The 25190-nt window shown below is 47.2% G+C and overlaps 2 protein-coding genes and 1 pseudogene across 2 annotated transcripts; all 3 read right to left on the bottom strand.

The window, feature by feature from the left end:
- Positions 1 to 4150: 4150 nt before the first annotated feature.
- LOC123039000 (AP2-like ethylene-responsive transcription factor CRL5) lies at positions 4151 to 4735 on the bottom strand. The gene has a single exon (XM_044462342.1). It carries the CDS (start codon positions 4727 to 4729, stop codon positions 4151 to 4153), a length of 579 nt encoding a protein of 192 aa, XP_044318277.1. The 5' UTR covers positions 4730 to 4735.
- A 10633-nt stretch (positions 4736 to 15368) lies between these two features.
- On the bottom strand, positions 15369 to 16381 carry LOC123040569 (uncharacterized). Its single transcript, XM_044463373.1, has 2 exons — positions 16161 to 16381; positions 15369 to 15789 (listed from the first exon to the last, which is right to left on the bottom strand). Exons 1-2 carry the CDS (start codon positions 16270 to 16272, stop codon positions 15392 to 15394), a joined length of 510 nt encoding a protein of 169 aa, XP_044319308.1. The 5' UTR covers positions 16273 to 16381; the 3' UTR covers positions 15369 to 15391.
- A 5370-nt stretch (positions 16382 to 21751) lies between these two features.
- Positions 21752 to 24665, bottom strand: LOC123038999 (glutamate receptor 2.8-like; annotated as a pseudogene).
- Positions 24666 to 25190: the final 525 nt, after the last annotated feature.

Genomic DNA, 25190 nt, shown 5'->3' with positions numbered 1-25190 from the left:
CTTGCACTACCCTGAGAAGTAGCCATCCAAGTGAAGGTGGTAAACTTGATCTTCCATATGGCCTTCCCTAAACCCTAAACCCTAAACCAACAACAATTATAGCTGCCAGGAGCACTAAACCGAGCACGTACAACAATCCTAAAAAATAACAACCTCCAGAAGGAAGGCTAACCCCGTTTTCTGTAATTGCTGGCGCACCTACACATAAACACTGGGTTTAACTTGTATTGAGACTGGCTAGTGATTTCGTTAGGTTTTGTTGGAGCTGCTTGGATAAACTATTAATCAAGACAAGCGAGAACTGATTTGGCCTAGAATTATGTGGAATATTCACTTAGAGAGAAAAGTCTATTTTAGCTAAGAAAGGGAGAAAGATAAAATAGGAACTTCCAGCTGATTGTTTCTTTTCCATTAAGGAATCCAGTTTAGCTCCCTCAGAGAACTATTAGCTAGGAGCTCATATATTCCACTCAATAGTCAATACTATATAAATCAGTGATAGAAACTCCTCTACATATCTTGTGCATACTTGTATGCAATTAGAATCTGTAAGCATTCATGGAGATAAGATTTTCATAGAAAAATTTGAACTGAATATGAAATGATTAGGATGAATGCCAACAAACTGAGCTAACATAGCTCAGTTTTCTACCACTTCATGGAGCTTGGTATCGCAGAGCTCACATGTTCCTGCTACAAGTGAAGGGAAACTAAAAGCTACAGATTACACATTAGTGTAGTTGCTACACAGGCCCAAATATAATCTTTCACTACTTTCTTGCATTCAGGTGGTTCTCCATCCATGTCTACGAAATGGTGTTTTACATCACATCCCTTGAACAGAGCCCCAGAGGGGAGGGGAGCACCTTGAACCGAATGAGGAGAGATTTCCAGGGGACATTAAGCATGAGATTAAGGGGCAATTAGCATTAGTCCAACGTTAATTGTTACAATCATGAAGCGGATGGCTGAGATTGTTTGGATTCCAGAGACAATGGTGCTTTCTATAGGGGTACTGGGGTAGTGATATTTGTTGTACTAAGATTTCCTCTTTCTAATATCCAAGATCAGATCAGATCAGCACCCACAAAAATAAAAATAAAATATCCAAGATCAGAAACATTCAATATATTCAATACTCATGTGCATCTTTTTCCGACTGAATATTGATAGCTGTTTTGACTGGATTGAGCACACATGGTTCGACAAAAGTCATGATTCATTTTGCTGATCACTACCTTATCATCATTCTAGGGATGATACTAAATTGGCTTGCACTGGCCATCTGTCGTTATCGTTTGTACAGCAAACAGCAAGCCTTTAAATTCAAAGCAGGTTGAAGCAACCAAACAATGCATGTATTGAAATGAATCAGAAATAACCATAATAGATTTAGACAGGCCTGCTTCATCCAAAAAAAATGACAAGCACTCAGCAGATTCGTTAAAGGAGCTGAAGTAGATGCTGATGGACAGGACTCGTTAAAAAAGCTAACTGTGAGATACTGATGGACATATGTAATAAGGCTAAACGTACCTAAGGTGGTACTACTAAACAACACATTAGTACTCCCTTCGTCCCAAAATTCTTGTCTTAAATTTGTCTAGATACGGATGTACCTAATACTAAAACGTGACTTGATACATCCGTATTTAGACAAATTTAAGACAAGAATTTTGGGACGGAGGGAGTACCTTATTAGTTAACCATAGAAGAAAAAAGACTACACTTGCATCACCCGCAACAAACTCACATATAACATATTCAATACTATTAAGGAGTGGCCAGTGTTGCTCACCTTCCAGATCACAAGAAGGTTCTCTTTCTCTTTACTGGATCATCATAGACATCATGTCGGCACCGGCGCTTGCCTTTTTCGCTTATAGATCATCTGCAGCACAGCATAATGAACCCACTTAATCAAATCCGCGACAGAACACATCAAATACGAATAGACCAAAAACATGATAGAACTGATGAAGATAGGGGAAAATGACATTAACGCTTATAGACGCCGAGAGTTAGGAAGTGTTGTAAGTCTTAAGTTCAACTATTTATGTTTAAGCTTGAATGAAAATGTTCCTTCTTTCCATTAGACAAACACATGTACTGGCTTCAACGCCCTACCTAACAGTGAAATCTAAGATCAGACAAGAGGGCTTATTGGTCATGATTTCTGTTTTCTTGAATCATGTCAATAATCGTAGTGAGCTTCTAGGACACATGCATGGTCCAGGTGCAAATATATCTATGTACATGTAGCAAAGAAATCAAGTAATTCATGAGGTAGGATTCACAACTTAAAAAAATAAATACAAATGCATGTCCTTGTCCACCCACGGCTCATGATTACAACCACCAAATGTGAAACCACAGGCATGACCGATGAAAGACAGGTGTGGATAAGCAAACTGGAAAAATACTGCTTTTATATTCAGGACGAGACATACCTATATCGTTCCTGCTGTCGCACGCGTACCCTAATCCTTCTCGCAAATTCCACCAAATTTTCAAAAATTACACTTCCTTGCACATAAACATGCCTGCCATCGGAAAAAATAGCCATGCCAACAAAGTTCCCATCACCGTCAAAGAGTGGCTCGCCATCACCAGCCTAGCACATAAAAGAGCGAAAATCAACAAGGTTTGCATCAAACAAAGTAAAAGTGGCATCTAATGGGGCACAGATTAGGTCATTCTTATTCCTCGAAATAAATTATTCATTTATTTCCTCTACCATGTAAGGAAGATACAAACTGACAACATACCTTGCAAAGCACAGTCTCGGAAGGCGTTGAAACTTTACTCAGGATCTCTTTTACAGCCGTCGCTCCACCAGAGCCATTAAAGTGTATGGCTACCACGACAATGAGGGGCGGAATTTCCACCCCATGGCGGAGATGTACTTCACAAACATCAAGGAACCCTGTCACTTTGACAACAGCAGCCCTAACAGTCCCGTGATCTAACTCACATTCCTCCAAGCACCCAGGGGCAACATTACTAAATGCATCGCGCACTTGAATCTGAAATGACAACAAAGCAAGAAGAGAATATAGAATTGCCACAATTATAATAACTTAAAATGAACAACAGAACAAGCAAATTAAATGGGGGAAATAGTTAATTACCAACCTTCATGGCAGAGCTGGATTTTGTTTTGTCCCTCATAGCTGCAGCCAAATTTGTTGAGGTCAACACTTTTGTGCAAGACGGATTGTGTTCTATAGGAATGCCGGAGCATAAAAACAGAATGGCGTCTCCTACAAAAGATCAAAAGTTAACTGCTAGTGCAGATGTGTATTAATTTAGGGAGTTCAGAAGCGTAAAAAAGCAAGATCACCATCAAACAAGTAAATCCAGACGACGCCACAGGCCGTTTTGGATGGAGCTTCACCGGAACAGTCGGAGACATCTCGAGCAGAACCACCACAGCTGCCAGGTCCGGCAGTATCAGTAGCACCTGAACCTACTTAAATAAAGATACCACACAAAACCACAATTGTAAGTGCTCCACCTGAGTTGTTAAAAATGTGTGCAAAAGCGTAAAAAAAATAGTGACCAGCTGACCTGGAGGCAATGACTCGATCAACTTTCCAACACCATTGCAAGTCGTTAGGTTCTCATTTGAGTTCGGCTTCGAGTCAGCCTTGCTGGCTATTAGCTCCTCATTTGTACTCCTAGTGAGATCATCACCGCATCTTATAGATGTCGGCGTCTTTCCAAATCCTAGAGCAGGACGAAATAAATGCAAAATACTAGGTGATTAGTAGCCAGCAAAAAGCAAGGCTGTAAAGCCAATCAGCTCACACGCTTGAAAAGATTGCTACGTAAGAGCATCTCCAACAGACGCCCAACGCGCCGCGCGGTAAAAACGGATTTGGCGCGCGCCCATCGCCTGGTTTGGCGCGGCGCGCAGCGTTTGCTCCAGCATCCGCGCTGAAAAGCCGCGCGCGCGCAGCTCCAGCAGGCGCGGTAAAATGCAGCGCCCGCGCTCATTCTACAATATTTTTTTAATTAAAATTGCATAGATAAAAAAAGCGATACATAGATATTTTACATCGGTGCAACTACTACGGCATAGATGATAGATAGTTCGACATACATAGATAGATAGATAAAAACTACTACGGCATACATAGATAGAAAACTACTCTAAGTCGCTACCATCACCATCGTCATCCTCGTCGGTGTCGTCCGAGGTTGAGAGCCATACGTCGTCCCAACGTTCATCGTCCGAGGTGAAGAACGACCTCCCACCTGCGGAGACGATGTCGCACTGCTCGTTCGCCACTGCCTTCCGCCGACGCCGGTCCGCCCGCTCCGAGCGGCGCCTTGCTGTCCTCTCCGCCCAGTAGGCACGCTCGGCGTCGACGTCCTTTGGGTGGCGACGGCGCCACTCCGCCATGGCTCGCTCGTCCTCCTCGGCGACGAGGAGACGGCGCTGCCGCCGAGCGTGGTCGGCACGGTCCATGTCCGTGATGAGACGCGGCGGAGGGGCGAGGCGCTGCGCCTCCTCGCGCGTGAAGACGTCCCGGAAATTCATCTGGGACCGGGGCCTCTCCAAGCGCCACGCCGCCGCGTCGTACGCGCGGGCCGCCTCGCGCGCGCTCCGGAACGTCCCGAGGCCGAGCCGGACGTCGCCGGCCCGTATCTCGGCGGAGTACCAGCCGTTGGGGCGCTCGCGGACGCCGCGAAAGCCCGAAGCACCCCGGCGGCGCGGCGGCATGGTGGCGCGGTGGTGGCGTAGAAAGCGGCGACGCGGCGAAGCGGTGGGGTGCGGAGCGGCGAGATTGCGAGGAGAAGGGCGCGTGGCGAAGCGCGGGACTTTATAGGCGTGCGCGAAGCGGCGCGTCAAATCTAGCGCGCCGCGTGCCGCTTTCTACCGCGCGCGCGCAAACGCTTCCCGCGCGCGGTAACTTCCCGCCACCGCTGGAGCGCGCGGAACCAACCGGCGCGCGCGAAAAACTGATTTTACCACGCGGGCGCCCGTTTTGCCGCGCCTGTTGGAGATGCTCTAATATAGTTAGTTCAAAGCATATGACGATGGTTATTGAATTAGTACAAAGCTAGCCTTATATGTAGTAGGAGATGAGAGACTAATTATAGTTTGTGATGCATGGTGTTACATCCACAGGTTGGTTCCTGCCAAATTCGGGACAGGAACAAGGAAGCAAGAGATGTATCCCACAGAGAAACATCGAGGGAAAAAATCTGACTCGCCGAACGAGAAGGCACACAATCCAATCGCATAATACGAATCAGTCACCGATCAGAAGCTAAGCAACATTTAAAAGTAAATCGGGAATACTACGCGCCGTGCATGCGACTGGAACTCATCATGAGATCGCCGATGCCTTCCTGTCCGCGCATCCGGCGAGCTAGCTAGGGTTCGGTTTCGGGGTTGGTGGCAGGGTTAGAGGGATGCCAGCCCGCGAAGCAGCAGCTTGTGGACTGAGGAGGAGGGTGGGTCGGGGTCGAGGGAGGAGTGGACAACTCACCGGAGAGGAGGGAGACGGAGAACGAACTCGCCGTCGTCGGAGACGAAGGACGAGTGGAGGCGACTGAATGTCGCGGCGGCTATAGGTTTTTTTTTACGGGAACATGGAAATTCCATTAAACTTCAAGCACAGCAATGTCACTGGCTAACAGTTTTACAATGCAATTGGGGGCAGAGGCCTCCCAGAAGGAGTCATCAGGCCCAGAATGAACGCCCAGCTTGGCAAGCTCATGGGCAACAGAGTTACAAGTGCGTCGGCTGAAAGAAAAAACATAGGAATCAAAGTTTAGGATGCATAGGCTTCTAGCTTCCTTCACCAACACACCAATGGTTGCCTTGTCATAATCGTTGCTCTTCAAAGCCTGTATAAGGGTTGGGGAGTCAGACTCGAAGATGATTCGATTTGCCCCAATCCCGATCGCCCCATCAATGGCAGCAAGGCAGGCTACAGATTCAGATTGCAAAGCACATTTCAGGTTCACGGACTTGCCCGCACCAGCAGCGATAAATTCGCCAGCCTAATCACGGACCACATAGCCCCAGCCCCCTGCACATGTATTTTCATCAAAGGCACCGTCGAAGTTAACCTTCACATGATGCACGGGGGGCTTGCTCCATTTGTGAATGTCTGGTGGCCTAGGAGGCTTGTTTGGTTTGCGCAAGCCCAGGGACTCAATCAGCATCTTCTCCACCCGGTGACAAACCGCTTGAGGCTTAGGAGCCGCCTCACCAGCATTGGCCTTGTTGCGAACATTCCACCATTCCCACATAAAGGTCACGGCCTTCAGCTGTGTGTCTTCATCACACCTCCACAGCTCCTGAAGCATGGAGTGGGCTGAATTACAGAGCATGAGCTTTTCCCGGGTCTCTCCCAAAGCCAAAATGTTCCATCATTCTTTAGCTTTCTTGCACTTCAGGAAGGTGTGCCCTCCATCTTCATTTAACCTATGGCAAACAGGGCATCTAGTGTCCAAGTCCACGCCTAGCTTTTTTATTTTCATGCGGTTAGCCAGACTATTGTGGGCAAGGCGCCACACAAACATCTTTATTTTGTTGGTGGCCTTCAGGGACCAGACATGCTTCCAATCAAATTTGACAGTGCTGTTAGCAGAATTTTCCTTAGAGCTTGCAGCATCTCTTCCCAGCCTTCTATCGCGCAGCATAACACCAATCTTATAAGCAGACTTGACGGAGAAGATGCCATGCCGATCAAAATGCCAAGCAAAATTATCCTCCATCCCTTCGCAGATGCTAATGGAGAGAATGGCCTTTGCGTCTTCCTCCTGAAAGAGATCACGGACCAACGCCTCGTCCCAGCCCTCGGTGTTTGGATTGAGCAAATCTGCTACAAGAGTGATTGGGGAGCGCCCAGGGAGAGATCTAGGCCTCCTTGTATCGCCCTCGGGGATCCAAGGATCTTCCCACACCTTGATGTTAGTCCCATCCCCCACTCTCCAGATAATCCCTTCCTTCAATAAGTCCACCCCTTTTAGGATGCTGCGCCAACTGTATGATATGCCAGGGGCGGGAACAGCGTCCAGAAGCTTCCCGTCAGGGAAATATTTAGCCCGCAGCACCCTCCCACAAAGAGACTCGGGGTCTTGAAGTAGTCGCCAACCTTGTCTAGCCAACATGGCCAGGTTAAAGATGTGGAGATCCCGAAGGCCAAGGCCACCCTCAGTTTTCGGCTTTGTAAGACACTGCCAGCTCAACCAGTGGTGCCGCTCCTCATCTTGATTATTCCACCAATAGCGACAGACCATTGAGCTAATTTCATCGCAGAAAGATTTCGTGATGTCAAAGCAGGACATGGCATAGATGGGGATCGCCTGGGCCACGGCTTTAACCAAGATCTCCTTCCCTGCTCTAGATAAGAATTTCTCCTTCCACCCTTGGATCAACTTCCAGATTCTCTCTTTAAGATACTCAAAGGCCTTGGCTTTTGATCTACCCAAGAAAATTGGCAGACCAAGGTTTCTTTCATTGAAAGCTTTGTCTCGAATTTGTAAAATCCTCTGAAAATTCCTTTTTGCTCGCTGAGAAGTTCCCTTGCTGAACATAACAGCAAACTTTTCCTTGTTTATCATTTGGCCAGACGCATCCTCGTAGAGAGCAAGGATTTCTTGGAGCCTACGAGCACTTGGCTCATTCGCCTTCATAAAGATCAAGGAGTCATCTGCGAAGAAGAGGTGGTTTATCTTGGGAGCCGTAGGGCAAACCTGAACTCCCTGCAGGGATCCATCCTCCTCAGCCCGGTGGAAGAGAGCCGAGAGCCCCTCAGCACACAAGATGAAAAGGTAAGGTGATAGAGGACACCCTTGCCTCAGGCCACATTGAGGCACCACCACCTCAGTCAGATTCTTGTTCACCTTAACCCTGTATGTGACCGTGGTCACACAACGCATCACCAGTTGCACCCAGCTATTAGAGAAGCCTAGTTTCAGCATTATCTTCTCCAAGAAAGGCCATTCAACACGGTCAAAAGCCTTACTCATATCCAGCTTGACTGCTGCAAGCCCATCTCTACCTCCCTTTCTCTGGCGCATGAAATGGGTGGTCTCATAAGCGATCAGAATATTGTCGGTAATCAGCCGTCCAGAGACAAAGGCACTCTGGCTAGGAGAAATGACCACATCAAGCACCTCCTTCATCCGACAAGCAATCACCTTTGTGACAATCTTAAACACCACGTTGCAAAGGCTGATCGGCCGCAACTCCTTAAGGTGGGTTGGATTCTTGACTTTGGGGATCAAGACAATGACCGTTTCATTCCAGCCCGCTGGAATTTGGCCACCGTTCAGAACCTCAAGAACTTCGCCCTGCACAACGTCCCCTACTAGATCCCAGAAGCGCTTATAAAAGACCGCTGGCTTGCCATCTAGACCCGGGGCCTTCAAATCACCCATGGAATTAAGAGCCAATTTTATTTCTTCAATGGTGAAAGGTCTCTTAAGGAAGACATTCATCTCAGCAGTAACAATGGGGGAGACCTTGTCAAGGAGCTCATCCGCTCTAGTTCCTGCACGAGAAGAGAAAAGCTGCTTGTAGTAGTTAGTGATAAAGGTTCTCAGCTCCTCCTCCCCCTCCACCACACCGCCCTCGTCATTCTTGAGAGATTTGATCAAGTTCACCCTGCGCCTCTCCGAGGCGCAAGCGTGGAAGAAGCTAGTGTTTCGATCTCCATCATGCAGCCAATGAGCCTTCGCTCGCTGCTTCCAATAAGTATTTTTTTGGTCTTGCAGTCTCTCAAGCTTGTACCTTAGCATCTGCTCAAGAGAGACTTGCTCCTGGGAGATGGCTCTTTTCCTGCAGCGATTGAGCTCCTTCTTGACCTTCTTGATACGGTTCTTTAGATCGCCCAAGGCCTCTTTGCTCCATGTGTGCAGTTCCATCCCCACTCTTTTGATTGTGGCAGCTAACCCTCTATCGCCAGTCAGCATTGCCAAGTGCCAGGCATTGCGCACCACCTCATCGCATTGCTCCTCCTCAAGCCACCTTGCCTCGAATTTTGGTTGTTCAAACACGCACCCAGTGCTATTGCCCCGGTATTCCGGTTCCAAAACCACAATCACGGGTCTGTGATCGGAGTGCCTTGGATCCCCATTGATTTCCTTGTAGGCCGGGAAATGGGAGCGCCATCCCAAGTTTGCGATAGCCCGATCAAGCCTCTCCTTAATGTAAGAGTCCGCTCGGTGACTGTGATTGCGCCAAGTGTAAGGATCCCCCACGAAGCCCAAATCCTCGAGCTCACAGAACTCCAGAGCACTCTGAAATTTATCCATGCAGGCATGGGATCTATCCGGACCCCCCTGCTTCTCACTTGTGAAGAGGATCTCATTGAAGTCACCAAAACACATCCAAGGCAGAGAGGAACGTCCATGAAGGATGCGCAAGAGTTTCCAAGTCTTCTCTTTCTCCCTGTGCTTCGGTTCACCATAAATACTAGTAAGCCTCCAGACGAACCCATCCTCCCCAGTGACGTCGGCATCGATGTGGTAGCGCGACATCCCATGGTTCACTCTTACATTTACATCCTTCTTCCAGAGAAGGGCCAAGCCACCGCTTTGCCCCTCACAGTCCTTTACCTCCATGTTGGGCATTCCCAACAACACCTTAATTCGCTTCATCCTCTCCCTGTCCAGCTTTGTTTCTGAAAGAAAGAGGATGTCAGGGTCTTCAGCCTTCTGTAGCTCCAGAAGGCCCTCGACTGCCGGCTGGTTCCCAAACCCCCGGCAGTTGAAAGCGACGACCTTCATTGCTTACTGCAGGGCTGAATAGGCAGCCCCGCGTCTGTGCTTGTTGCAACTTGATCTCTACCCACCCCCTTTTGATTCCCCTGGCTTTGGAAACAGAACTGGTCATTCTTGTGTTTTTTTGTCAGCTCTTCGTCCTTGTCCAAACCAGTGAGCGGGAGACTGGGCCCTCCCTCTAAGCCCTTGCCCACGACGACCAGAGAGAGGTCTGAACCTTGCAGGGGGGCAGCAGAAAGCTTCCCCTTAGCAGCCCCATCTCCTTTACTCCCAGCCCTAGATTCTAGTTTTCTCTTGCGTACATATTTTTCCGGCATCTCCGGGTCCGTAGAGAATAATTTCTTTGCAATCTCGGAAACTTTGTTTCTTCCTGGGACAGGTTTGTTTTTTGCAAGTGGTGAAGTCGCCTCTTGCTCGCCAGGCTTCACAGTCTCATTCACCCCTGTTTCACGAGAAGTTCTGCTCGTGGCAGACTCAGGGACGGAGCCACGGCTTCCCCCTCCTCTGTCTTTGTTATCACTGCTACAGGAAGCCGAAACAGCAGCCTGCCCAAAGGATTGCAGCCGCTTTCTTCTCTCCTCTAGGGCTCTCAAGCCTCTATCAAAGGGGAGCTTGCCAAACTGGTCTCGGTCTGCTGGGGACTGACATTCTAGATCACCATGCCCAATGAGGCCACAACTGAAGCAATAGAAGGGGGTTTTTCATACTGTAGGTCATATTTCACATCCTCGCTGCCCTTCCTGATTGTCACCCACCGGCGCAAGGGCCCTTTAAGAGGGATGGACACCCTGGCTCGCAGAAAGGAGCCTGAGGCATCGCCACCCTCGTCCACATCCACCGTGTAGTTCTTGTCGATCAGTTTTGCAATCTTCAGGCCCTTGCGATTGTTCATCCATTCAAAGGGAAGGTTCAAGATTCTGACCCAGATAGACATTGAGTCGAACCTGATATCTGACGGGCGAAGCCAGGGATCGTAGTCTTGAAGGAGAACCGCATGTTTACCCATCATCCATGGTGTCCCCTCTTGAGCCCTATCTCTGTCAAACTTGTTCGCGAAATCAGCCACAAACACATTGTCTCGAACGTTCCTGAGCTTGAGCCCCCTGGGATTTCCCCAGGCCGGGCGCATTGCCGACGTGGTGGTGCTGATATGAATCACAGAGGGCGAGAGAATCATCCCGAGCAGCGACCACTTCACCGGCACCGAGCAATCCCCTTCCTCATCATCACTCATCTCCACAAAATCAGTGTCGTCCGCAAGGAGGTTAAGGCGCCCCATCATGGAGTCCACCCCTTCCGCCTTCTCAACAGGCTCCTTCCCCACTGCAGCATTCTGCTTCTCCCCTAACGGCATCTTGCTGGCACCAGATGACATGCCAGATGCAGAGCCACGGGAATAGATCCTCTCGATACAGCCAGCCCGAGCACCTTCCAATGGTTCAGGCGGGGGGGGGGGTAAGGAGCAGATAAAAGGGCCACCTCCGGTCAAACCAGAGGGGCAAATTGCTGCAACAACTCACCGGAGTGGGGAGGCAGAGGATAAGATCCAGCCGCTGCTCTTCGTAAGCGCGCCGCCTGGAGAGGGGATGCTTGCGCGAGCTGCTAGAGAGGGGTAGCCATGGGGAGCGATGCGACCCCCCACCCGAGCAGGAGCGGCCGGGAGCTGAGCCTCCGGAGGAGGCCGGCGGCAGCGGCGGTGGCGGTCAGAGCAGGTTCGCTCGAAGTCGCCAGTCGCGAGAGGTGGTCAACATTTTACCGGGATATGTCTAACACCGCGGCTATAGGTTTTTGGACAAGTTCGAAAGTCCTATACTGAGCACGAGCGCAGTTGCAGACGATACATCCAAAATTCGGGACATCCTATCTGGCGACCTACGCGCCAAATAGGAAGGAAACGCGCACCCCCGCTCCAACAGCAAGCGTTTTTGGGCCCCCCCCCCCATGTACAGGAAGAGACACCCCTGTTTTTCTCATTTCTTTTTTTCTTTTCTGTTTTTATTTTTTCTTCTTCTTTAGAATAATACGGTATTCCAAAAAATATCGAGTTTGAAAATATTTGAGAAATCATAAAATGCTCACGAATTCAAAAATGTTAATGATTTTGAAAAATGTCCAGGAAACTATAAAATGTTCGCGTATTCAAAAAATGTAGGAGAATTTGAAAGACATTCATGAATTTTTTTGAAATGTCTAAAAACATTTAGAAAGAGCAAACAAAAAAATGTCCCCAAAGTCACGATTTTTTTCATTGATTTAAAAAATCTTCATGCATTTTGAAAAATAAATTTATTTTAGAAATGATAGTAAATTTTAAAAATTATTCACAAAATTTAAAAATATTCCCTGATTCAAAACAATGTTCTCAAAATCGTAATAAATGAGAATGTTTTCAAAAAATTGTTTGGGAAATTGTAAAAAGTGTTCACAAATTGGGAAAAATTCAATTTCCTAAAATGTTGACAAATTTGAAAAATGTTCATTATTTCCTTTTATGTTCATGAATTTGAAATATGTTCGCTAAACAAACAAATAAAAAATAGAAATGGGGGATAATAACGGAAAAGAACGAACTTGAAAAAAATAAAACGAAATAATGAAAATTAGAAAAAGAAAAGAAAAAAGAATTAAAAAATTAGAAAAGGAAAAAGACAAAAAGAGAGAAAAATCAAAATGAAAAAACAAAGAAAAGAAGAAATACCCGGTTCAGGAGGGTTCTAGAACGCATATCCTATATTCTTTATTATTCTTAGAAAGTTCATCCCCACTATAAGCAATTTCTCTCAACATGCAGCCTTTCACCTCACCAAGTGTGCCATGTCGGCATCCACTAACGTTATTTTTTCAACTATGCACCACAACCATTTACCTTTAATATTTGTCAATCATGCATCAAATCCATTACTTTTAATTCTTACAACACGCACTCTTCCACCCCCACTAAGTTATGCATGTCTGTCACATCATAATTGGCCACGTAAAATATCCACGTCATGCATTTTAGACATTCATATCATTGACATGGGATGGACCATTGACTATTACTGGCGGTAGACATTACTCCAATCTCCCGCCATTGCGGTTAAATTTTTGAAATGATGCAACTCCTCCTTACTAGTATACATATCAGCATAACTATGGTGATACAAGGCCTCAACGCAGTCTTAAATGCATACATCACTACTCATTCGAACACCCACCCAGCACCAAGGCAGGTTCAGAACACGCGTGATTCTACGAATCATCCGAGAATCATCCGAAGAGAAAAATCTTTGCCTTACACCCACAAAATTACTGCCATCTTATTCTTAACTACGTCAACAACAATACAGCGCTTACCTTTTTATTGGCTGCATCATGATTCAGGAATTTCATCTCCTCGTCCATGGCTGCTCCTTCCCACGGCGCAGGCGATGCAAGGCACGACAACCTCGTTGGTGGGAAAACGGAGCGGACGCAGGAAGCCGAGCATCCCAACACCTTCGCCTTGCAGTACACGCAGGCATGCAAATCACAAAGCTCCCACCTTGTACACGCAGGCATGCAAATCACAAAGCTCCCATCACGATGCACCACAACTTTGACGGATGGCTAAGATAATAGGGTATACCCACACTCGAAAGTAGAAAGTCAACTCTCATCTCCAGATGGCACTATTCTACTATCCACGATCCAAATCGTGGGCAGTGAAAGTGACACGATCTTTCATTACTCATGATTTGGATGTGGATAGAAGTAATAGTGCCATTGTTAAAAAAAAGTAATGGTGCCAAGAGTTGACTTTCTACTCCCAAATGTGGGTACATCCTACTATCCCAGCCATCCGTCGAAGCCTTGAAGTAAAAGTACGCTACTACCATGATTGCTTTCACTGCCCACTACTAATCAGAAGCTTAATTAGATCTAGCAAAGGGCAATCTCTCTTGCCCATTGGGGTGCCTTTTATAGTGACTCCTACGTACCTAGCCTCATTTCTCACTCTCCACCATGGCCACTCCAGAATCACATTTCTCATAACATTTTCATGTCCTCAGTCAAGCCATGGTGTTTCATACACCATGTCACGAGCATTTTGGCAGTGATTCACACAGTTTGCACTTTGCGCCTAATTTCCCCCTGACACAACTACATGCAAAATTGCTTCACCATTTTGCACATAAGAAAGGTGTGTTTCAACCGACTGGGTAAATTGTGCCAATCTCCATTTCTTGCCTCTTTATACATAACCTATATGGGGGACAGCTAAGGAGTGCTTTGCCAGCCTCGCTTTGCCACTGATGATATACCATTGGAAATCCATTCCCCTTTGTTTAGGCAACATGCTGAACATACAGACGACCAGACTCCAAAAATGATGCACATAGAATGTACAAACCCCAGTGTAATGGATTTCCTTTTAAGATCAAAATTACTAGTGTTATGGAGGAATAGTAACGGCTTATATGAGCTGTCCATCATTTTGACTGAGGCGTGTATCGGTTGTAGGAATTGTGAACATGTGCGTGACCAAATTTTGGAATATAAATCTTATAAACTTGTATGTAGTTCTGAGCTCATTTCCTCTCTTCAAATTGACAGTTGCAGTACATGTTTTTTTTTGCGGGTGAATTACAGTACCTGTTTGCCTGAATACTTTACAGCTTCGCTTGACATGGCGGAACGTGGCGGCAGAAAGCGGTGTTGTCGGCGGCAGCGCCGGAGCATGGCATAGGCGATGGGGAAGAGGGAGGTGTGGGGCAGAGGCGTGAGTGAGAGAGAGTGACAGTGAGAGCGAGCGTCGGTCGCATAGTCGACGCGTCGTTAACGGCCGCCACTTGGTCATTGTCGCCTCTTTTGCCACGTCACCGTCTGGAAGCGGGCACGACCTGTCAGATCTGTGTTAACAGAGTGAAACGGCTGATCAGTGTGATTTGCAAAAAAGAAAAAAGACTTTGTGTGTGATGCTTTCTGTAAAAAAAACCACCTTTTCCACGATGCCACAAATGTGATGGTTCTTTGCAATTCACTCCGTTTAGGAGGTGGAATCAAGTAAGCTCTTTACAGCCTTGTTTGGGATGTTGAACCAATAAGTATCCAAATCTCATGTGACATAGGCGATTGCATAGATTGGTGGTACAACGAAGCTGTGCCATCTCAGGGTGGACGGCAATAAATGGAGAAATAAACTCAGTTTAGTGATCCGAAAATTGGTCCGGCAAGCTTGTGAGTCTTCTTGGCGGTTAGAGCATGTTTAAAATTTTGAGTCTATATACGCAGGCTTCTCAGGAAGTATGTTGGCTGATAGTTGAAGCAAAGGATAAAGATTGGTGTCTTTTCGCAATGCCTCTCATTATTTGAGCAGACGTACTGATCATAGTCTGTTGGCCATGCTCAATCAAGTAGTATTGTGGAATGACTTTCATGCCCCTAAACTTTTCATGGCGGAATCCTAGTTGTGCGCAGAATGGCTGTTAAGAAGGCTCCCATTTTCAAAATTGTTGCTACATGATCTACATAACGGTTAATGGTGCCGAAAGAACCCTAAAAAACCAAAACTGAATATAAAGTTGACTACACGTAAAAGCATGCACGATTTGCACAAAACGGAAGACATACATTGCAGACACATAAAATATATCCTTTATTAAAACTAGATGATTTGATTTCATCTAGTAGCACGGTATTGCGAGAACTTTGGCTTACGGCATCGTAACCTGCTATACTCGTAGTCAGCCTCCGCCTTGGTCAGATCTGCAAACGCGGACAGCTGAGACACCTGCGAAGAACCAGAATTGTTCATTTTGTACACCCGCATCGCGCTGGCCTTAAATGACCTGAACCGGCGGACCATCTCTTCACGGTCACGGGACACTTCATAATACTTGCACCAGCTCTCATACAAGGCCCACAGGGACTCCTTGGACTTGGTGGAATTCTCGTCGACGAGGGGAAAGTTTGGATCATTTCCTGACTCGTAGCGGCATGATTCCATCCACTCGATGAAATTGAAATTCGTATCAACAGGGGGAAAGTTTTTGTGATCTTCTTCTGACTCGCAACCGCCTGCAGGCGGTTCAGTAGCAGGGAGTTACAATTTGATTTCAAAAAATACCATCATGTCCTCCCCCGGTGATTCTCAAAGAAAAAAAGGAGACATCATTTGTAATATTTGTTCTCAGCGGAATTAATTTGATTGAAGCTAGAGCTATTACTACGTCATGAACCATCTTAACCCGGTTTTGTGTTACTACTACGAAAACCGTATGCTTGTTAGATGTCCGGATGAATAATCAAACAGATCTGATAATTGGGAAGAAATAGTGTTCGGATTTCGGGGTATTAAATTCCGATCCAAGCAAAGATAATTTCTTTGGGTATTCAAGGTTCAGATCCAAACTCCGGAAGAGCTAGCGAAACAGGGATGGATGGAATACCTGCAGCTGCGGACATGCGACGGATGGCGCCGGCAGTCTGGGGGAGACGCGCTCCTCTGACTGAGCGGGATGCGAAGGCTGCCCGCGCGAGCTTGGACACGATGAAAGCCATGGCCTAGGGTACGCGAGGACTGAGGAGGCGGCAGAGGAGAGAACCTCCTCGATCATCACGGTTTAGTCCCAGGTTGGTTGTTTTACGGAGTCGCGGAAGAGAGGTACGCATGCATGGCCAGGGTACAATGATTTTTTTTTTTGACTTGATTGGTTTGCACGGCTGATTTAATGATACGTGCCTGCACCCCTTTGGATGGATTTGACCGATACTCAACAACAACAACAAAAAAACTTGGCGACCGCTCTGGGTCGGTTGACTAATCTGAGCGAGCGTCCGGTCACAGCGCGAGCCGTCCCATTCGTGCGTGCTTAACCGTCGGATCTGCTATCCCGCTCGTCCTCCCCCGCACGCCCAATTCAACAACCAGTCAACCACGGCTCACGTGAAAACTCGCCATCAACCAGTACTGGAAAAAGTCCAAAATAAACCTTAAAGTTATAGACGAAAGCTAAACCAAACCCCGAACTCTCAATCCCGAAAATTGGCACTCTCTAATCCCGGTCCATTTTAAACCTTGACAGGACTTTGCCGGTATTTCTTAAATTGGACCGGCCCAGTGGCACAGCCACTCACGCGCGCGCACTAATTTGTTTTTTCATAATTTTTTCTTTTATGTTTTCCTTTTTTTTTCATTTTTACACATGTCTAATTTTTCTCAATACACAATGTACATTTTAACACACACATTAAATATTTGATAATCTTTGATATTTTCATATACATATGAACATTTTTTAATTAAATATTTAAAAACTTTTTTGAATACATGGTAATATTTTTTCAAATACCTGTTTTACATTTTCTTAATGACAATAATTTTTTTATAAAACTACACGAACATTCTTTCATATGGTTCAACACTTTTAAATTTGCATACACTTTTTTCAAACACATGTCACATATATTCTGTTAAGGTTATAACACATTTTTTTACAACACGCAAACATAGTCTTACATTGTACAAAAAGTATTCGTACTTTAAAATTTTGGTCAGGTTTCAGAAAAAAATTATGTTTCAGAAAGTGTTTGCACTTTAACATTTTGTTCAGGTTTTAAAAAATTGTTTATGTTTCAAAACGTGTTCTCTTTTTGAAAGTTGTTGGTTTTTTAAAAGTATTAGAATTTTTATGGCGAGTGATAAAAAAACTCGCTTTATGTTTGGTGGGCCGTCCCAGTCGAGTCCACAGCCAACAATCCGAAACATTTTTTAAAAACGTCATTTACGAAATAATTATGAAATTCCAAAAATATTATTCAAAAAATGTGACACAATTCTGAAAATCCGAAACATTTTTCATAGCATGCGAAAAACTGTTGGAATTCTGAACATTTTTTGACAAATGTGATTTTTTTAACTTACGAACAATTTTTTTAAATGCGAATATAATTTCAGAATTCGAAATATTTTTTAAAAAACACAAATTTATTTGAATTATTGCCAAAAATATAAAACTGGAACATTTTTTAACTTCAGAACAAGTTTAGAAATGTGCGAACGTTTTTTAACTTCACGAATTATTGTTGTGTTATAGTGGGCCGGCCCAAATTATTTTCTGTGAGAGTAGTTGTTTATCCCGGCCAGGATTGTAGTATTCCCGGTGTGCCAAACAGATCTAGGGTCCAAAATAGACCGGGATTAAAAGTTCAGAGTGCCAATTTCCGTGATTCGAAGTTCAGGGTTTGATTTAGCTTTCGTCTACAACTTGAAGGTTTATTTTGGACTTTTTCCACCTGTTCCCTGTGCTGCAAATGTGGTAACTATGAAGGCAATGGCGATGCGTGATGGATTAACCCTCGCAAATAGTTTGGAATTTCACCATGTAGAAGCGGAGTCGGATTCTCTTATCGTTATAGACTTCTGCACTGGTCAATCATGTTGGTGGGACGCTGCCTCAGCAATCTTCACAAAATGTGTGGATACTAGTGTTTCTATTGGGAAGGTTCACACTAGTAGAAAACGGTCATTAATCCCGGTTCCAGAGGGCTTTCAGTCCTGGTTCTGGAACCGGGACTAAAGAGGGTCGGGACTAAAGCCCAAAAACTTTAGCCCCGTTTCGTTTACGAACCGGGACAGAAGGGGCTCCACGTGGCCGCTGCAGGGCGTCCAGGCAGGAGGACCTTTAGTCCTGATTAGTATTACCACCCGGGACCAAAAGGCATCCACACGTCAGCAGTTGGCAGGAGCTGGATTTTTTTTGAGGGGGGGCGGGGTCAGTGGGTTTTCTAGGGTTAATTTTGGGGTTTCATATTGTGTTAGCTAGCTAATAGAGAGAAATGTCCTCTCTTTCTTCGTGCTTGGTCGATCTAGCTACTATACATATAGAGAGAACTCGACACGCTAGCTAGTAAGAAAATGAAGGAACCATTAATTACAAAAGATCGTCGTGAATATATATATATATACAGAGATAAGTGAAGCCTCTCTTTCTCTGAGAGATTGGTAGAACAACAAGTTTTCGTATATCTATCCGACGCTACTACATATGTACAATATAACATGTCTTACACTCCTTAACATCTAAAATCGGTTTCAACTTTCACATGGTATTCTCCGATTTTACGTATGACGTGGTCAAGAAAAAATCCCGTCAATTCCTCTTGAATTGCTCGTATACAATATAAGTTTAAACATTGTTATCGGTCCACTAATCAAGCGGCTCATGTGCTAGCTCAATATTGTTTTTTAGTAAGACTTCGAGTAGGTGGTCGGAGGAACCCCTAGGTTGCCTCACCACTAGGGCTACAAAAGAGTCGAGTTCGAGTGAGTTGGCCTAGGCTCAGCTCAACTCATATTAAAATTCGAGCGAGCTCAAAATGTGCGAAGCTCAAAGCCGAGCTGCAGAAAGTGGCTTGTGCTCAGCTTGTAATGATCTCGAGTCGATCTCGAGCTAGTTTCAAGCTAAATAAAATGATTTTTAAAATCATTTTAAGGCAAATTTTAAAGCAAGATATGCCACAACAGAACCGAAAAATCACTATAAATTCGACTTATTCTTTCTCAAGTGAAAACTAGTATCTAAAAACAAGAGATCATAGATAGAAGGCGATGAAGGTGTGCCAGCTCACTTTGACGAAAATAAAAAGATATTGAACACATGGTTGGCCACGTGATGAGAATAAATTTTCTCCATACTTAATTTCCATGTTTGCTAGTAGGTAAAGTGAAGAAAAAACATCATACATAACATATATGAAAATGAATGATCCTAATTCTTGGCAATATATATAAAGGTTATTTATTATACTTATATGATATCGAGCTATCGAGTTAAAATCGAGTGAGCCAATGCTGGCTCAAGATCGGCTCGCTTCTCGATCGAGCTACATAAGAGCAACTCCAATGGGGCGACTCATTTTATTCGTTTGGGTTATCCGGACAAAAAAGTTGGCCCAACGGGACGATTCGATCCAAACTGAGTTCAAATTTGAGTCATAAATAGATCCGCGACGGACAAAGCGGACGCTCCCGTCGCGGACTCTCGTTCGCTCGTGTGCGCCCTGGACCTACACATCAGTGACCGCACACGCTTGGTGACGAGGCCACTGCACAGGCCGCCGCCACGCTCGCCGGTGAGGCCACCTGCGCAGGCCACCGCCGCCGCTCGCCGACGAGGCCACCTACGCAGGCCGCCGCCGCCCGTTCTAAGCAGAGCGGAGCAGCAGGGCGGCACGGGGCCGGGGCATTGGAGCACGGTGGGTCCGAGTAACAGCAGGCGGGCGGCGCGGGGCCGAGGAGACCTGTGGGGAACTGCAGACTGGTGGAAGGACGCGCCCTCGAGGACGACGCGATGTCGGCCATGGCCGCTCCCGATGCGGCGGGCAGACATCGCTGGCACGGCGGCTGCGGACACGGCCGGCTATAAAAGGAGGCCCCGAGCACCACCACCCACCCAAGCCTCCACTCGTGCTCACATCTCACGCACTCCTAATCTTCACTTCCTCTGCTCCTGCAACCCCTTCCCGAGCTCAGTAGCTAGCCATAGCGTGCTCCTCCTTTGCGTGTTGGCGCTGGTCTTCCTCTGCGTGCTCCTCCACGGCGACTTCGGGGAGACCCAGTGAACTGCAGATCAGGTGGAAGGACGGCGCGATGTCGGCCATGTCCTCCGCGGCGGACGACGCCATGAAGCAGCAAGCCGTGGCGGCGGCCACGACGACTGGCCCGGCGGCGTCGACGTCTCCACCGTGGTCGCGTTGTCCGCTTTATGCGCTTGCGCTGGGTGCATCCACAGTCCGCGCATGTCCGGCTCATCCGCTAGGCGGACAGAACAGATGACCCAAACGGACAAAATACGTGTCCATCTGAGTCTTTGCATTGGAGTTGCTTTAAAGTATTCATACTCATCTCATTTCTTTTCGAGTTGAGCTAAAATACGAGTCAATCTCGAGCGGCTCACGAGCCTCAAGCTTTTCTTGCGGCCCTATTCACCACTAAACTAGTTGATGATGTACTGATTATTTGATCTTAATAAAATTAGTCATGATGGCCTTCCCGCATTAAAAAGACGCCGCTCTGTCGTGGTTCGAGTAACAGCCTGGCCGTCTGCAGCAGCTCGAGTCCTCGTTCGGCATGGCCCGTCGGTCGGTCTACATCCACGGTCGCCTTCGCAGCTTGGCGTCGTAGCACCCGGCAATCGTCTTCCCAACATCGGTGAGTCATGGCCGCATCATCCGGCTACCGCCGTCGTAAGGCCTTGTACAATGGGAGATGCTTAGAGGGGTGCTTAGAAAAATAACCGAAATTTTCTGAAGCACCGGTGCCTATTTCTACAGGAGAGACGCTTAGTTAAGCGTCTACCCTGTACAAATAAGCATCGGTGTTTAAAAAAAATCTGGTTTGTTTATCTAAGCATCTCCCATTTTACAAGGCCTAACAGTGGCCAGAGGTTCTCCTCATAGCATCCAGCGGTTGTCCTACCGATGTTTGCGATGGATCGGCCGCCCGATATTGATCCTTTTCCTAAACTTTAGATTTCTTTCATAACACAACCACTCATTCCGGTTGAGGGTGTTCGAACAAAAATCGACGCTACCATCCATCATATTTGGTAACATCAAGAATGAGGCTAGGCTTTGGATCGCCGCAGGCTCGAAACACTTGGGAAACATCATGCCGCGGGAATAGAATCTATGTATCTTATCTTGCTTTTCTGTTGTGAAAGCAACTCTAAACTTCTTCTTAATTAATGGAAGAGGCAAATCTTTTACCTCCGCTTCGAAAAAATTCCGGTTGAGGGCATGTAGTTAGTACAGCCACTCATTCTTGCATAACAGTAACTTGTAGCAGTTCTGACAGCATAGATGCACGAGTGTCACGACTTGTTATTAATTATTCCAACACATTTCCGAAATTACTATTCATTGCCTGCATGCGATATGATACAATTATACCCCCACGAGAAATGACTGAAAAGTGCGAAAGTAGGCCGCCCGTACATTTCCGAAATTGCCACGATTTGCTCGACCTGTCACGGTTTGCCTAGGCTGCATTTGTATGGAGTATGGACTGGGTCGGCGAGGCTGAATGTTCCTGCAGAACCCGCTCGATCGAACGGCCTGGAGGAAGCGCTACGATTTCTTCTGGAACGGGCGAAGAGGCTGCTGAGGTTCTGGAGGATTCCGAGGAACTAGTAGTCACAGCTGCTTCTTGCACTGTCTGTCCGGCGGCCGGCTCCGGAGGATTTCGCTCAGGTGCGCCACCGCCGTTCCCCACGAACTCATCTCGGCGCCGCTGGAGGCTCTCAAATCTCAAAAGCCAAGAACACAGCCACGGCGGAACTCTGTGGGGACTACTGGCCACACATGCGGTCAGGTTTATCAGCAGCATGAGGCACGAGACCAAGACGCTGATGAGGAACAGCCCACCGAAGTTCCTGAGGTCGAGCCTGAACGACGAGTCGGTGCTGTTGTTCTTGTTCACGCAGACCCCAGGGTGCGCAAACCACTTGTTCTCGATGCGTGCAAGCTTCTCTCCCTCTGCCAGCTCCAAGATGGCGCGCGACACGTCAAGAGCTAGATGAGATCCCATGGGGAATACCTGAAATAGAGCCACAATCATTCTTGTTGCACTCCGTCGTACGTACACACCTGAATATCTGATCGACCTGGATTGCTACAATTTAATTAGGGGGTGGGGAAAGAGACACATACAAATCCGAACCCGGCGCTCTTGTAGGTTGGACCGACCATGGAGTAGCCTTGGCAGTAGCGCGACAGGAAGAGCCTCAGATAGGGCATTTCGTCGAAAATCGCCGAGACCCCTCCGTTCTCTGACCCTCTCCTCAGAGCATCGGCGTACTCATCGATTGTGGTATATCCCCTTAACTTGGCCTCGTGAAAGCCCATGTCTATTAGGAAGTCGGCGATGAATGATCCCTCTTGATAGCCCACGTAGTCCCTTTCTCCCAGGACGCTTATCGTCGGTTGGAGCGGTCGAGCCGTCAACATAGACGTCAGGCTGGCCGTGTAGCATGTTGTGACAATGAATGCCACAAACATCGATATGACCACCACGAGCTTCGACAGGTTGCTCTTCAGCTTCTCCTCTAAAGGTAGGTGACAATGAGTATATTAGTTTTAGTATATGTATCGGTTCAGCTATATATATATACATGTTGCATGTTTTGGTTTATACTTTGGGAGAAGACTAGAGTTGAGAATGCACTGAAGAACCGGAACGCGACTTGCTTCCAAGTCATGTATGGGAAATCAGGGCTGGATTCGCGCTCGATCGCCCACACAATGAAGCTGGAGAAGAAGAAGAGCGCAATGCAGGTGAGCCAGAGTAATGGCGTTAATGGCTTCACGAAAATCCACATGCTGTTGCTTCTGTCCTCCTCTGCCACGATCATCGATCACCCAGATTCAGCGAATGGCACCGTGAAAGAAACAAGCTTCATCCGGCTCGCTGTTATCGTCATGTCTGCAACCACCGCGTCGACTTTCTGCAACAATGAATCGCAGTTCAATTGATTGCACTACACAAGTAGCTTATGTCCCTCCCAAAAAAGAAAACACTCCTCTGTTTCAAAATACTTGAAGTTTTAGGTTTGTTCCAAGTTAAATACATTTAACATTAATCAAGTTCGTATTAAATATACCTATGAATTTAAGAATTTCGGAACAAAGGGAATACGTAGCTTATATCATGGGATTTGCACTCACATTTTCATGCACCAGGTTGACAAGCATGTCGTAAGACTCGGAGTTATCGTTGACTGGCACGTACTGATACGCGACTGGATGGGCCAATTTCGCCGTGGCTGCATGGAATACGTCGATGCAGTAGCCGGTGATAATTTCTCTTCCCGTCCTTGGATCGCCGGAAATGTTCACAAATTGGCTGAATCCACGCTTCACCGGGACAGCCACGCGAAGCGGACGCCCATTTGGGGACTCGCTCCACCCTACCGGAACAACCGCCGTTTCACCTGGCCAAAGGATTTGCTTCAGCTCCTTGCCACTCCTGGGGTACAAACTTGTTGAGATCCCAAACTCCGGCGTCCAAAACCCGACCGTCCTCGCTCCGGCGCCTATGATATTCACGATCTCGTATGTTGCTGGGATTTGCCGCTGCCCATCGACCAGCCTGAAACTTCCAGCCAGGCCATGGAACCTGGTGCTGAGCACGGCATCGGCAAGTCCCGTTCCAGCTGCGTGCGTCGTCGTTCGGAAGGACCTGTCGGCCGCCGTGGTGGTTGCCCATGCCGTGTCATACAACCAGAGTAGCCACACCGGCACGCTCACGGTGTCATGGGTAGCCGGGTTCTCCTGCCGAAACCTCTGCTTGAACCGTCTTGAGAAGTTTCTAACTTGCTCCGTTGCCTGCACGTGGACCCGCAGGCTGACGACAGGCAGTCGAGGTCGCCGGGGCTGAGACTGTCCGCCGCATCGCCCACGGCGGACGTGGCGATCCAGACGTACCCCTCCGACATCATGCCGGCGGCCATGGCCCGGCGGAAGAGGCGCACAGCCAGAGCGGAAGTCACATGCACGACGACCACCCGCGCCGGCATGTTCTTCACTGCAAGAAACACTACGTCGAGGCGGCTGTCTGTCGCGTCGGCTGGCACAGCCACGCTGTCCATTATGCCGCGTACGCGGTGCCCGTGCTCGTGCCCCTGGAACTCGTGGACCAATGCCGAGACAATGCTGATGCCGTAGGTGGACTCCTCGAGTAGCAGGACGGCCGCGCGCCATTGGAATGCCTCAAGGATGGATGCAACGGGCGCGGCCTGGGAGTTGGTGTTGGCTGCACTGTGCACAAAGAAACGTGCCTGCGACGGAATTGATGCCAGCGAGGTGGCCGAGAAGGAAAGGATCGGGATGCTGCTGCGCTTCGCGAGGTTGGCGAATAGCTCGGCTTCAGGTGATGTCTCTGGCGAGATGACCATGGCTTGAACCTTTCCGTTCATGAGCTCATCAGCTGCAGAAACATGCATATGACCAAAAATAAGAATGGCTGGATAAAGAAAAATCTAAGTCAGCTATTTACCTAAAAAATATAATCCATGTCAGCTAGGAAAAATCGATTAAAACCCAAACTGCATTGGATACCTACAAAGAGCGAGACAACAAAATACAAGTGCTAAGAAGGCTCTCCTCCTTTTCCCAACTAAATGAATCATGCACCACTGAGCGGTGTGCAAGTGACGGAATATGGCCCCTACATCCAAAAACTATCCAAGCATAGAAAAACCAAGTTCGGTCACAAGCCCTTCACGTTGCATCATTGCTACAAAGAGCTATGCAAGAACCAGAAGTGGATCCAAAGAATCGCGGAGACCACTTCAAAGAGATCAAGGTTGAGCATATCCATTAAGGAGGACAACGAGGTTGATGAAGATGCCAATAATAGACGGGAAGAAAACCAGATTGCAAAAGAAAGAAATAAGATAAATGCATTCGGTGGCACTTAC

The sequence above is a fragment of the Triticum aestivum genome, chromosome 2B (assembly GCF_018294505.1).
Source record: "Triticum aestivum cultivar Chinese Spring chromosome 2B, IWGSC CS RefSeq v2.1, whole genome shotgun sequence".
NCBI classification, from domain to species: Eukaryota; Viridiplantae; Streptophyta; class Magnoliopsida; order Poales; family Poaceae; genus Triticum; species Triticum aestivum.
The sequence above is the reverse complement of the archived record's forward strand: the minus strand, read 5'-3'. Positions and strand labels throughout refer to the sequence as shown.

What these genes read in the sequence shown, in the direction of transcription:
- LOC123039000 (XM_044462342.1), bottom strand. Translation starts at nt 4,729, where the DNA reads ATGCCGCCGCGCCGCCGGGGTGCTTCGGGCTTTCGCGGCGTCCGCGAG.
- LOC123040569 (XM_044463373.1), bottom strand. Translation starts at nt 16,272, where the DNA reads ATGGCTTTCATCGTGTCCAAGCTCGCGCGGGCAGCCTTCGCATCCCGC. An exon ending in TCGCATGTCCGCAGCTGCAG is followed by an intron (nt 15,790 to 16,160) that starts GTATTCCATCCA and finishes AACCGCCTGCAG; the next exon opens with GCGGTTGCGAGTCAGAAGAA.